At 56.9% G+C, this 13,032-nt stretch overlaps 3 protein-coding genes across 3 annotated transcripts; all 3 read right to left on the bottom strand.

Annotated features, from left to right (window-relative positions):
* Positions 1–378: 378 nt before the first annotated feature.
* Positions 379–2,832, bottom strand: CDEST_06065 (Putative ankyrin repeat-containing domain superfamily; the record flags this gene model as incomplete). Its single annotated transcript, XM_062922224.1, has 4 exons — positions 2,724–2,832; positions 2,498–2,646; positions 1,882–2,442; positions 379–1,760 (listed from the first exon to the last, which is right to left on the bottom strand). The coding sequence occupies exons 3-4, from the start codon at positions 1,895–1,897 to the stop codon at positions 379–381; spliced, it is 1,398 nt and encodes a 465-aa protein (XP_062778275.1). The 5' UTR covers positions 1,898–2,442; positions 2,498–2,646; positions 2,724–2,832.
* A 1,774-nt stretch (positions 2,833–4,606) lies between these two features.
* On the bottom strand, positions 4,607–6,702 carry CDEST_06064 (Putative Dual specificity protein phosphatase). Its single transcript, XM_062922223.1, has 2 exons — positions 6,119–6,702; positions 4,607–6,034 (listed from the first exon to the last, which is right to left on the bottom strand). The coding sequence occupies exons 1-2, from the start codon at positions 6,367–6,369 to the stop codon at positions 4,789–4,791; spliced, it is 1,497 nt and encodes a 498-aa protein (XP_062778274.1). The 5' UTR covers positions 6,370–6,702; the 3' UTR covers positions 4,607–4,788.
* A 427-nt stretch (positions 6,703–7,129) lies between these two features.
* Positions 7,130–10,638, bottom strand: CDEST_06063 (Putative Zinc finger C2H2-type). Its single transcript, XM_062922222.1, has 3 exons — positions 9,462–10,638; positions 8,322–9,365; positions 7,130–8,263 (listed from the first exon to the last, which is right to left on the bottom strand). Exons 1-3 carry the CDS (start codon positions 9,845–9,847, stop codon positions 7,813–7,815), a joined length of 1,881 nt encoding a protein of 626 aa, XP_062778273.1. The 5' UTR covers positions 9,848–10,638; the 3' UTR covers positions 7,130–7,812.
* Between the last annotated feature and the right edge of the window lie 2,394 nt (positions 10,639–13,032).

The raw sequence follows: 13,032 nt of genomic DNA, 5'->3' as shown, positions 1-13,032 counted from the left end.
TTGATATCGTGCGTATGCTCGCCTGAACTGATTATACATACTCAGTTGAAACGTTGGTTCAGGGTAAGCCATGAAAGGCCAAGAAAAGACATCCTACGACAATGAGCAAAAATATAAAACCGTCGGTGTGGGCTTGGTTCATAGCAGTTGGCTGAACAACGGATCACGATGCTTCAATGGGGGGAAACCATTAGTATTGCGAAAAGCCTCTCTCTCTATCTCTAGAATTAGCATAAGAAGAAAATATATCGCCCGAAAACAGAAACTATCATAACCTCGTCTCTATATTGCCTCTCTCTCTCTCTCTCTCTCTCTCTCTCTCTCTCTCTCTCTCTCTCTCTCTCTCTCTCTCTCTCTCTCTCTCTCTCTCTCTATATCTCAAATGCTCCCGTCCCATTCGCTTTTTCCCGATATCCTCGCCTCCCGGAAAGCCGCGTTGAGCTCCCCGCGCTGCTCACCCGTCAGCCGCGCCGCGTGGAGCCCCAAGTCCCGATCCCTCAACGTCGCCCCGTTCCGCGCCAACATCACCGACAGCCTCATCCTGTCGCCGCCCAGCAGCGTCGTGAACAGACACAGGTCCAGCGGCGACAGGCCGTCCGCGTTCCGCAGGTTCGGGTCCGCGCCGTGCCCGAGCAGCACCGCCAGCGTCCTCGTGTCCTTGGCGGCCCCCTCGACCCTGAACCTCGAGTCGATGTGGTGGTGGAGCGGCGTGTTGCCCGCGGCGTCCGGGACGTTCGGGTCGGTCTTCATCTCCCCCAGTAGGAATCTCGTCACCTCGACGTTGTCGTACGCGGCAGCCTGGTGAAGTGCATGGAGGCCGGCCGACTTGTGTGTCAGGAGCGAAGAGCCGGCCTCAACGAGTAACCGAGCCATCGCCAGCGTCTCGCTCGGGTCTCTCAGCCTGCTCGTCCCCAGCAAAAAGTACAGCGCGTTGGCGCCCTCGCCGCTCACGGGGTTATAGCCCATGGTGGTCTGCAACGCCACGCAGGGGAAGCTGGCGTTGTACTCGTCGCAGTAATCCTCCACGTACCGCAGGGAACCGAAGTTCCCGGCGTCCAGCCCGGGGTGCACCGTGGCCCTCTTGTCCGGGGATACGCCGCCGCCGTCTCGGCCGTGACGCAGGAGGAGCTCGAGGACGTCCGGCCGCCCGCACAGCGCCGCCCAGTGCAGCGCGCCCATGTCGAGCCTCCTCGGCTCCCGCCACCAGACCTGGTACTCGCAGTGCTCACAGTACCGGAAGCACTCGTTGGTCCACTGCAGCGGCATCGTGTGGTCGTCGGCGTCGGCGTCGGCGCCGTTCTCCAGCGCCAGCCTCACGGCGCGGAGGTTACCCCTCTTGGCCGAGATTAGCAGCGCCGACGAGTGGTTCTTCTCCGCGTCGCGGCGGTAGAGCACGGGGGTGACGAGCTCGTAGAGCGCGCGGCACGTCGCCGCCAAGTTCGCCACGTCTCGCCAGACGTCGAAGCGGGGGAGCATGCAGAAAGGGCACATCATGTCCGTCTCGTAGGGGAGACACGACGACTCCCAGTACTTCTCGTAGCCCAGGGACACCTCCTTGGCGTACAGGTCGAAGAGGGCGTCGACGACGCAGAGGATGATCTCGGACGGCAGACGCAGCACCATGCCCGGCGCGTCGGGCTTCGTCAGCGCGTGGTGGTAGCGGCGCCGTCGCTGGGCATCGCCGTAGAGCGGCACATGGCTCCATACGCATGGGCATCCGAAAAGCGCCGGCACTTTCTCGTTGGGTGTGGCGGGGAAGTCTGGTGCGTCGAGGTTAGTCGGGGGCCCGACGATGCCGGTGATGCGCCGATGCCGGCGGGGAAGTAGAGGTAAGACTTGCACAGCTTGAGCCTCTCCCCTCCAAAGCCGAATGTGACTTACGTGAGTGGGCCATCATGCCTTTCAAGATCGAGAACCGAGTGTCCAAGCACGATCGATCTGCTCCTCTATGATGCTCCACGTCTATCAATGGTCTCAACTCTTTCGATCCAAGGGCGCAACGAGTGTGGGCGGGGGAAGAGAGATGGCTCTGGGGAGCGGGAGGTGAGACCCAAGGTCAAGGAGATCTCAACTCCTCGGGCGGTTCTCCGTCATCGTCGCTGAGAGTCATTGACGGCAAATCTTTTCCGTCTCAGTTATCGACCCCTATTTTTTCCCCTACTTCAGGGGTACGCCTGTATGTCATTTGCACCGAGGCCTGCGAAACTCCAAGAAAACCGTGTCATTTGGCCTGCCAGAGTTCGAGGGACGGTCCTTGCTCCGTGTGTCCCGCTTACTCATGAACCTAATTGTTCTTGATTCGTATAGGCGCTTCGGGGCCAGATCGGAGATTGTAGTCGTGTATCAGATTAAGCGTCGCCGTTGACTGGCTCTTTTGCCAAGACAAGACTCGTTCCTCGTCGGCGTCATCTTGGTGTAGTTTGGATGTGTGACTCCCACGCGCTGTCAACCCTTTATCAAACCGGTTCAAATCAACGCCAAAAACCAAGTCACCTACAAGTCTGGGTCTCGTCGTTAATTGAGTGATGGGCATCTTTACGCTTCGTAATATTGAGCGGAAATTGCCACTCCAGAGCATAACGAGGTGGCACAATTAACTGATTTCCGCTGGACATTGCCACCATAAGAATTGAATGCGGCCACAATCTATTACGTTAGGCGAAGAGCCGACGCATTGTGTGTATACTCCCAGCGAGTTGTCATTGTTGAAAATAGTTACTTACATTCAAATAGAAGAGTAGCGTATAGAGCTCCAAAGATGGCGAAATTCCTTCAACTGCACAAAGATGCAGTCCTGTTATTGCTGCGAGCCTCTAGTGGTGAGTCAGTGACTGTATTACTATCAGGGAGCAAGAACAAGCTCAAAACTAGTGATAGGGCGACCTTTCATCTTTAACAATCTCTTTCCGCATTTGGGGTCTGGGTATAAGGTTGACGCCAGTCAATATCGCTGTTTGAGGCATATGGGTGTGAATCCGCAATTCGCGCTACACATCAGCCCCCCGCCGAACAACTGGCCCGCTCAGTCTAATGAGATAACAGCTCTTTCCACGGTCGAGACTTCAAAGGGCCCAGCAAAGATATATCCATCGTATACCGACCAATCAACGGGCTCCGCAGACGGTCCCCCAACGGCCGTCTTAACTTCTAAGCCCTGAAGGCTTGATGACATGGTCTTTATTCGTTCAAAATTGTGGTTTATCCGCAAGAGTCCACTCCCCCCCTCCCCCCCCCCCCCTCCCTCTTCCAGTAACACATAACCACACGTTGTCCCACGTTAGACTGTTGCACGTCGCCCAGAGCCCTTTTCAGCCCTCCGGCTTTCGGACTACAAGGACCCCAAAGAGTCATCCGCTTTCAGCAATGCCGGTAGCTAAAGTAACCCAAGAATCAGGTTACAGGGGGGTTGAGAATCTTACAAATGTCACGAAAGCCGTTGAAAACTTGTTCTCTGTTTCGCCAGGAGGCGGGGGGCGCAGCCAGGGGAATGCCGGTTGTGTGTCTACGGAGGGCCTGTCCGGCCGGGATGGCGATCCTCCAAGCCCTGATAAGTACAACATAGAATAAAGGGAAGGGGGTCTGGCGGATCTGACCATATCTTTTCATTGTTCTGCATTCGGGAGTGGTCGTGTCGTCAAAACGCTGCACAAGACCTCGACGGCTTTCAAGATTCCTATGCTCATAGGAGTCTCATCCATGTCCCCCGGTGTTTCTCGTCTCCACAGCACGATGGACCGACGTTTAGGTGAAAGTCCCCGTCCGAAAAGTGACAAAGATCAAAAGATGCGGTGATGAGGGTGTGCCTCTATCACGACCCCCTCCAAGGAAGGCTATCTCGCTGCAGCCTTGGGAAACGAAGGAGCGGCCACGGCCACAGCATACCATCTCCAGTCCGGCAAGGGTTCTCTATGAGGGAATCAAAGCCCGAGGGCAGTAGGGTTATAAGGCAGGGTTCGCTTCATATCGGGCAGACATGCGCCGCTGCCGCGGCAGAGGTTCCGCTCCAGAACCGGCGTAGGATCACCAGACACGCTGGCTGCGCCTCGCTGGCCAACACCCGCAAGGTCATACGAAAGAAACGAGCGGAGGCCACAATGGAGTATTTTGACGGTAGGAATTTCCGGGCGGCTTGCCAGGGTTGTGTGTCCCTGTTCTGCGTCGGGGGGTTGAGAGGAGACCATTGTCACACGGGCCCCGTCCTCATGGCCGGTGGAATGAGAAAGAAAGAGGAAAGGATTATGTCCCTCGGTAACAGCCGCTGCTCGCAAGTACCAAATGCTATCGTGGATCGTTCTCCATCATGAACTGATGATGCTCAACCAACAGGAAGTAACTGAAAGTTTTAGGTCACCCCGCTGTAAAATAGAGCGGCTGAGCAATGGACTTTAGAAAAGAAGAAGAAAAAGAAAGGGAAAAAACAATCCTCGGCTTTACAGGAATATTTACAGATTACAATCTCTTTATAAACGTTTCAAATATCTGCGTAAAGACATGATGCCGTCCAGACCCAACACTGACACCTCGGAAAGCTGGAATCTGGAAAAAGAACAAACTGCTCATCCTGGAAACCCTAAAGTCCGTCAGGTTGACCAAAAGGAGGCTGGAGGGCATGTATACAAACATTCGAATTCGTCACGACATATCGACGTATCTCTCTACGGGGTCTAGAAAACACACATGCCAGCCTCTCGTGCAACTCCTTGTATATATGTATCATCCGAGAAAACCCTGACCTGCCGCAATTCCAACCCCTCTACGCCCCCATGTCAACACCGCCCCGCCTTTCCCTCACAGTCTCCCCGCCTCGGGCGGCATCCGGATCCCCAACGACGCCCTCCCCGCCGCGGATGCAGCCGCCCCCGGCGCTCTCACGGCCACCTCGTCGGTCCGCCCCTTCTGCAGGCTGAACCCGGGCGTCACCCACCCGCCGCAGCTGCACCGGAACCCACGCCAGCTGTATCTCCCGACCGCGGCGCCGCACTTGCTGTTCGGGCAGCACAGCCGGCCCTCGAGCGCGCCCTTCTCCAGCTCCTCTCTCATCCAGCCCAGCGGCTCCACGAAGACGTGCCCGCACGCCTGGCCCCTCGCCCTGCCCTGCGCATCTTGCTCGTGCTCGAGCACGAACCGCGGCGTCGCCAGCGTCTTGCGGCACTTTTTGCACCGGATCTCGACCCCGCCCTTGGTCTGCGATGAGGACGACGACGCTTCTTCCTTGCTCATCTCCTCGTCCTCGAAGCGCAGCCGGCTCGGCGCCTGCCCCGCCGCGAGGCTCTCGTCGATCTCGCGCTGGAAATCCCAGCGCTGGTAGACTGGGTGCGACTCGACGTCGTCCGGGCACCCCATGGCCCACCACATCTCGAGCTGCTGGATGAAGCCCGGGTTCGGCTCGGCGATCTCGCGCGTATTGCGGACCCACTTCACGGCGGCGGCGACGGCGGCGGCCGCGGTGTCGTCGGGCTTCGATACTTTTTGTGCGGCGGCTGCAGAGGCGACGGAGCGGCCGAAGCGGGAGGGGTACTTCCAGAGGAGGTAGGCGACGACGGCGGTGACGGAGCGGGACTTGCCCATGGCGCAGTGGACGTACACGGCGCCGGGGGCGTCCGGTTCGGGCTTCTTCTCGTCATCGGGCCCGAGGTCCAGGGCCTCGAGCTGGGGCGCGGGGGTGATGGCATCAGGGTCCGGGTCCGTTGCTGCAGCCGCATCGGCCTTCTCGTCCTCCTCCACAGCCTGCCTCAACCGCTTCGCCTTCTCCTCGAAAAGCTTCTCGTCCTTCGTCTTCGCTCCGGAGTCGCCGCCAACGTGGTTCTGCGGGTACAGCGCCTCGTCGATGAAGCGTACGGCCTTGGGCAGGTGGACGAGGATGTCGGCGTCCTCGACGTCGTCGATGTCGATGACCAGGTGTTTGAAGCTCTTACCGTAGTTCTCCCACGTGTCGGTCTCACTCTTGAGGCCGGCCGGGTCGATGCCCACGACCGACAGGATGTGCGTGATGTTGCGCTCCTTGAGGGCGGACGGACGGCGCAGGGCCCAGATACTGAGAGAAGGGTGGGGGGTTAGTCACCAGTGACATGAGACGGGATGAGATGAGATGGTGAGTGTAGAGAAGTGAAAGGCTCACCCGCCAACGAATAACTCGTCGTCGCCGTCAACGCGATTCATGGCCATCTCGACGCAGCTTTTCCGCAACAGGCGGTCTACCTCGTCCGAATGCTTGCTTCCGTCAGGCTCGCCGGTGTATATCTCCAGCACGTTGTTCACCACAGGTGCCGTCTTTTTGTGGTCCGTAGGCTCCGCAGGCGACAAGAATGTCGACTGTATGTCTTTTAATCGCTTCGTCACGTCCTCAGGCGGAACTTGGCCACGAACCATGTGAACAGCTGTTGAGGGAACGGGCGGAAGTGCAAGTGCCGCTGATGAGTCGTCTCTTCACTTCACCGGCGCAGATGCAATCAGCTCATTCAACCTAGTCAGGATTCTCAAAAGCCGCCGCAGGGGTTTGTTGCTGGATCCAAATGGGTGGGTTGGTGAGCGGGTGGTTCAAGGGATGTGCGTGAGTAAAATGTGCCAGCCACGGGCTCCGGCTCTCCCAGCGACTCCTTGATCGATCCTATCAAGCACACAATATCCGAGAGCGGTGGCTTGGTGGTGAAGCGGGATGACGCAGTTGAGCAGGTCCCTCGGCCTAGGGAAGTTGCGTTTGGTATTACCCCAAAAAATGGTGTTTGCCGAAAAGAGTCACAGGCCCCACTTCGATCCAGTTGCCACACTGTAAGTTGCGACTTCGCCACAATCCCGAACAGCGACTGTGGCTTGCAGGGCTGAGATCATGTGATATCTATCTGGCTGCCTCTATTGACCCTCTGAGTTCTGGCCAAGATAGAACACGCCGTCGCTGATGGGCCTCTAAAGTACTCAAGTACCCAAACGGGCTGGCCGATTTCCATGCTTATGTCCGTAAAGTGATGATAATGGACACGGAGCATAGTGACACAAGATTAGGAATTGACGAAGGCCTCAGATGAAACCGCAGTGCGAACGAACGAACGACGCAGGATCAATGATTGGAACAGGGCATCATCTGGGCAAGTACATATCCCGGAATCCATCACAGCATACTAGCAAGCGAGAAGTCTTCGCCTGGAATTCTTGTATTATTCAGATGGCTTCCATCATCTCGGTTTTGTTGTGTTTATGACTTGGTGCTCCAAGTCTTTTTCTTCGCTCCCGCCCAGCCCGTGTGTTCCGAACCCTTTACGAAAAAGCATCACTAGCCAGCCCAGCCGGCTCACCACGGATCCATCGTACTGTTTCTCCTCTAATGCTTTCATGTCATCGTATCGCTTCAACTTCCCGCTCCATCCCCCTTCTCTAGCCTAACAATACCTGGTATAGCTCCCCACTTCAACAAGAAATGCGCGCGCAACTGACAACATGCATCACTATGTATCCCGGTTGCCTAAAAGCTCCCGTTTGCAACCATCCGTACTCCAAAAACAAAAAAACAAAAAAACAAAAAAACAAACCAAAGGCTCCAAATACGGGGCACTATCAAAAGACCAAGCCTGCGTGTCCCCCGTAAATGCTATCCATACGCTCGGTTAAGTTGCTTTTGGATTTTTTGACATGCCCACGGCGCTCGCTGGTGAGGAGCTACCTAACCAGAGCGGTGGGCGGGTATTTCCTTCCATCTCCATCTAAGAAGAACCGAAATTAAAACCACTCAGCATATGCGTCCCCGCCATCTGTTCCACCAACATGAGCCCGAAAAGACGATCGGGTTTGTTGACTTCGGGTCGGGCATTGTTCGGCCCTTCACCGCGGGGTCGGGTCCTCGTCCAACATGCAGGCGTTCTCCAGCATGTTTGTCCACTTGCCGCTCGTTCCAGCGTGACTGTGCTTGAGATGCTGTCGGAAATGGTCCGCGCGGAAGAACTTCTTGCTGCTGTTGCACTCCCGAAACTTGTGCACTTCCTGGAGGTGACGGATGCGCTCCTCCCAGTCTTGATCCGTGGCATGACGCGGCGCCGAAGCACCGGGGCCTCGACCGTTCCGGGTAAACTCCTCGCCACAGTAGCCACAAGTGTCTGCCTCGCCGGGCCGGTTGGTGCTGTCGTGGAACGCTCGGTCGTAGTGGCTCAGAGCCGAACAGCTCCAGCTGTGTCTGCGAACGTGAAGACTGTTCTGATGGCGCTCCGCCTCGTTCTTGTTCTTGAACCTGTTGCCGCAGAACGAGCATTCATATTGCTTCTCTGCCTCGTGGGCCCTGATTTGTGTTAGCGGATGGTGAACCCGGCTCAGCATACTGTAATTCGTCGACTTACGCTAGCTCCTCGGCCGTCTCAAATTTCTTGGGTTTCTTGGGACAGCAATCGCACATGAAGAAACCCGAGATCTTGGTGCCGACGGGCTTGCTGACCTCGGCAAGTTTGCGTGGGGAAGCGAGAGGCCGGCTTTCGCTAATGGTCCGCTGGTGGGGTGCGCGAGAAAGAGAACCGCGTGGCGAAGGGTTCAAAGACATGGTTGCGCTGTACGGCGAACTGCAACTGGGATCGGTGCCGCCGGGCGAGATGCCTCCTGGGGAAAGACCGCCGGGAGACACTCGGCCGTAGGACGGACTGATGCTGGCAATGCTGCCGGTTAGCAGGGACAGGTTGGAGCTGTACGAGCCTGCGCGCCCTCCCGAAGAGATGGAAGAAACAGAGCCCTGGGGGATGACGCTCAGACGAGGCGTCGGGGAGGCCCTCTGGTTTCCATCACGGCGACGCAGCAAGTCGCCTTGGGTTGTGAAACCAAGGGGAACGCTATCATCCGGGTCGGCGGAGGCACGCCGCTTCGTTCCAACACCGTCGTAGTGGGCTCGCATGGGATCCTCGATACGCAACCTCTTCATTGAGTTCGTCTCTTCGATTTCCATGTCCTCCGCGTCGTATCCGTACGAAGATGCGTCGTCGCTGTTGTTCCTTCTCGAACGCATGGGCGGCGACCGGTCCAGGTCCGAGATGGAGCGCGGCGGTCTATGATCATGCCCCAGATGGAAGCTTCCTGGGGATGGCGACAAAGCCGAAAGTGGTGTCTGGGTGAATCTGTCGGGCGATTCCGCCAGGTTGGACGTTTTCAGGTGCAGGGGCAAGGTCGCATGCCCAAGATGCGGAGGCATGCGTTGGTCACCAGACAATCTCCTCAAGGGGTCAAGGGCGGAAGCGCTCGAGGCGCTCAGAAGGGAGATGGCCGGCTTGTTGTCGAACGTTTTGGACGGGTCCAACTTCTTCTTCATATCGGTGAGTGCATCAGCGCTGGACTTGAATTGGAACCTGTCATGGTGTGAGCCAAAGCCGGCCGAGATGCTCGGTAGAGAGCATTCGGATCTATAGAGAGAAAGCGTTAGTCTGGTGAAAACACACCTCGTCCCATTCTATTAAAAGACAGAAAGGGACCTGCGCCTGCGCACACCTAACACTTACCTCGTCGAGGCCGAAGCCGAGCCCATGCTGGCATATCCTTCATCTCTCTCATGCCTGTAGGCGGCTCTTTTGTAATCCGGCCTGTCATCCAAGCTTCCTATGCTGTCGTGGTAGGTGTGTTCCCTAGGGCTGTAGGACGAGGGATCACGGTGATATTGCCTGGGTTCATGAGAATGATGCATGGAACCTTGACCAAACGGGAATGGAGGTGGAGGTAGAGGTGGAGGGGCAGCGTTGGTGATTCTGTCCGAACCAGGAATAGAGAGGGCGACTGAGGAGGAATACATGTTGAAAGGATCCGACCGGTCCGATGTCCTAGGGTTCGAAGAATCTATAAGGATGCTTGGGAGCCCGGCGGGGTCCCTGTATCTTGAAGTCGCCTCCATATCGACGAAGGGTTGTGCGAAGCCAGCTGAGATTGAGGGATAGACAGTTGAGAATGGAGCGGAGCGTCTCCGAAAGGGTTTATAGTGACGGGAGCACGGGCGTCATGAGTGACGAGCTGAGGATTGACTTTCTTTCGGATCGTGATGGGATACGAAGAATGCGTCCGAAGCCAAGGCGGTTGTCGTCTTGTTGGAGGCCGCTGGTGGCGATGGCAGTCGGGTACGCCGTTGGGTGGTGAGGGGGGGGGGAGGGGGCCGATGCAGGTCGAGCGAGAGTGGATGTCTCTGTCTCTTGTTTCTCTTTTCCCCGTCTGGATTTCCGTCGACCTTATTGGGTTCCCCACACGTCGCAGTTGAGAATGAGAAGAGAGGGATCCGTTTAGGGAAGGGAAAGACAAGGCTATGTAAAATAAAGCACAAGCAGTGCGATTCGGCTCTGTGCGGAGATGCAACAAATGCTGGACGGGGCGGACTAGTTGTACAGCCAAGTGAGAGTGTCCGGCGGTCTATTCGCCGCGGCGGCGGCAGTGGGGGGGACAAGCAGAAACAATGCAGGTCCGGACGGCGGTGTCGAGGAATGCTCAGAGCCAAAAAGGTGGTCGTCGGAAGAAGATTGTGACCGGAGCTTTTGGGGGTTCGGGTCGGATGCTGCAGTTGTTCTGTTTGGTCGGTCGAAGCCGGCTCTGTCGAATCGGTCTTATGCGTAGTCGCAATTGCAGTCGCAGTCGTTGAAAAGGGAATAGGGAGACGACAGCTGAAAGAAGAGGCGAAGGAGTGACGACGTTTTGCTTAGCCCCAGGAGATCAGGACTTTTAAGGCGGGAAGGAGGCGACAAGGTACCTTTATGAGGATGGGACAGCGAGTGGAGGAGGCAGAGAGCGACAAGCCGCCCAAGAGGAGACGAGAGTAAGGGTGGGAGGGGGGGTGGATGGGTAGGGAGGGGTGAATGAATTTGGCAGCTGGGGCGTGCGTTTAGACAAGGTGGTCGGCAGCGGCAAACGAGGAAAAGCCTAGCCCAGCCAGGCGGCAGAGCGGTAGGGAGCGGTAGCGGTACGATGGCCTGTAAGTTGTAGTAGTGCGCCTGGGTAGGCAGGTAGGGCTCCTGGGTAGCGGGCCTTTCTTTCTATCCACTGGCAGCCTTACCCTCGGCGCAACGCAGATGCAGTTGTAACGGAGTCCGGGTCGAATCCCAAAGCCCCAAGCTTGCCCAGGACGAGGACTGGCGCGACAGGGGGGGGGGAATTGGCAGCAGGGCAGAAAAGAAGGTGGATGGAGAAGGGGGACGGACAGGGACGAGGGTGGACAGCCCAGTGGCAGGGTGAGCAGGGTGGAGAATGGAGACGGGGACGGGGACGGGGAGGATGGAAGGGGGTGAATCTTGTAGAGTGGGAGGAGGGGGGTGAGAGTGAGATTGAGAGTGAATGTGAGGATGAGAATGAGGATGAGGGTGAGAGTGGACACATAGAACGGCCAGAGAAGCGGGACGCTTGTCGGCCAGCAGCCCTAAATGGAATAAAAGGCGGAGGGACTGACTAGCAGCACACCACCACCAGGGAGCACACAACAAGTGGCCCGTCGCTGCTTCTCAATCTTGGGCCCTCTCAGTCACCTCTCTTTTGGTGTTCTTGGTGCGATGCAAGCACACGAGCAGCAACAGCAGTAGAGCAGATGCAGAGCAGATGCAGCCCTGTCTGTCTATCTTGAGTCTGGGTGGGTGGGTGTGTAAGTGCGAGTGCAAGTGTGAGTGCATGTAGCAACATGGAATGTGTACAGAGTGAGTAAGGGTGAGAGAGGTGAGGTGAAGGCAATGTTGCTGACAAGACGTGCCTGTGAATGTGACCAACGACTCAGTGGTACAGTAATCAGGTCGCGCAAAGGCGTCGAGGGATGTGCGCCCTTTTCAAATCTGTAATGGCAAGGCGGGGAGGAAGGTACAGAGTGTTTATGGGCGGTAAGGGTATGGTTTGCGCATCTCCTCATCGGCAAGTTACAAAACCCGATGTGAAGGGAGATTCCGTACCCGAGACGAGCGAGGTACGCGGATCCGGGCTCATGAGCTGCCTTTTCTCCCGGGGCAAAGGTCCGATCGGGTTCGATGTGGGTAAACGAGACGGCGTCGGCCACGGTCTCGTTTCCCTTTAACAGGGCTGGACGACTCAGAAGGAGGGGTTGGCTGGTTGGGTGCGTGTTGGCCTCTAGGACGGGACAAAGAGGAGCTTGTTCGTTTGGAACACAAGCCCAAAAACGGACAAAAAAAAAAAGGTCAGAATGGGATTGTGTTTTGTCTGGGACGCATTGCCATACGTTGCGAGGCGATGCTCGGTTGTCCAGACCAGTGGCCGACAATCGCCCTGTATCCCGATTCTGGACCAGGTTTGTAGACGAGGGTTCAAGAGAGGAAAGTGAAAGCTGTATCTGAAAAGGAGGGAAAGAGTTGCAGTCCATTTGAGCATGCATCATCATCGGCCGACTGGGCGCGAGACGGGGCTATTTACACCGACTCGGCCAGAGTCCCAAAGCTGCTACCTGATGTTGATGCAGTACATGATGCAGCAGAAGCAGGCAGACGCGCTGCTGCCTTTGCGGTTTGGGACTTTGGCTTTCCGTCGGACGACGCATCGTCGGTTCGGGTCAAGGAGAAAAACAAATGCCAAGCACCTCCCCACCCCTAAGCTCTGGAAAGAGGGAATGCGGATGGAGGAACTGAAATTCACTATACAGTGAAGGGTGAAGATGGGATAGTTAGTTACCTGCCTATGTAGGTCGGATACTTAGCAGGCGTCGCAAAAAAGCATCTTGGCCAGCCTTACAAGAGTAAGGGGAGGGCAGGCAAGGTGCCAAGTACCCTCCAGTGCCGGCTTGTAAGAAGAGGTACCTACCTGCCTGCCTGCCATTCAACTTCTCCCCCACCTTCCTTCTCACCCTTCCTTCCCCTTCCTTCCTTCCTCGCCTGCCTAGCCTGGGCATTTTGGTTTTGGGGCACGGACATGTCACTATCCGCCCATCCATCAATCCGTTCACCCTTCTGTCGTCAGGTCGGATGAGGTATTACTTTTCCTCTCGCCTCACCCTCACCGCCCGCACCTTGTATCCCCTGCGACCAAAGCTTCCACGGCAGGGGCGCGGCCTGCAAGATCCATCTCTCTAATAGTAGGCTCACCGTCTAAAGCACTTCCTATCTACCG

The sequence above is a fragment of the Colletotrichum destructivum genome, chromosome 4 (assembly GCF_034447905.1).
Source record: "Colletotrichum destructivum chromosome 4, complete sequence".
Lineage (NCBI taxonomy): Eukaryota > Fungi > Ascomycota > Sordariomycetes > Glomerellales > Glomerellaceae > Colletotrichum > Colletotrichum destructivum.
The sequence above is the reverse complement of the archived record's forward strand: the minus strand, read 5'-3'. Positions and strand labels throughout refer to the sequence as shown.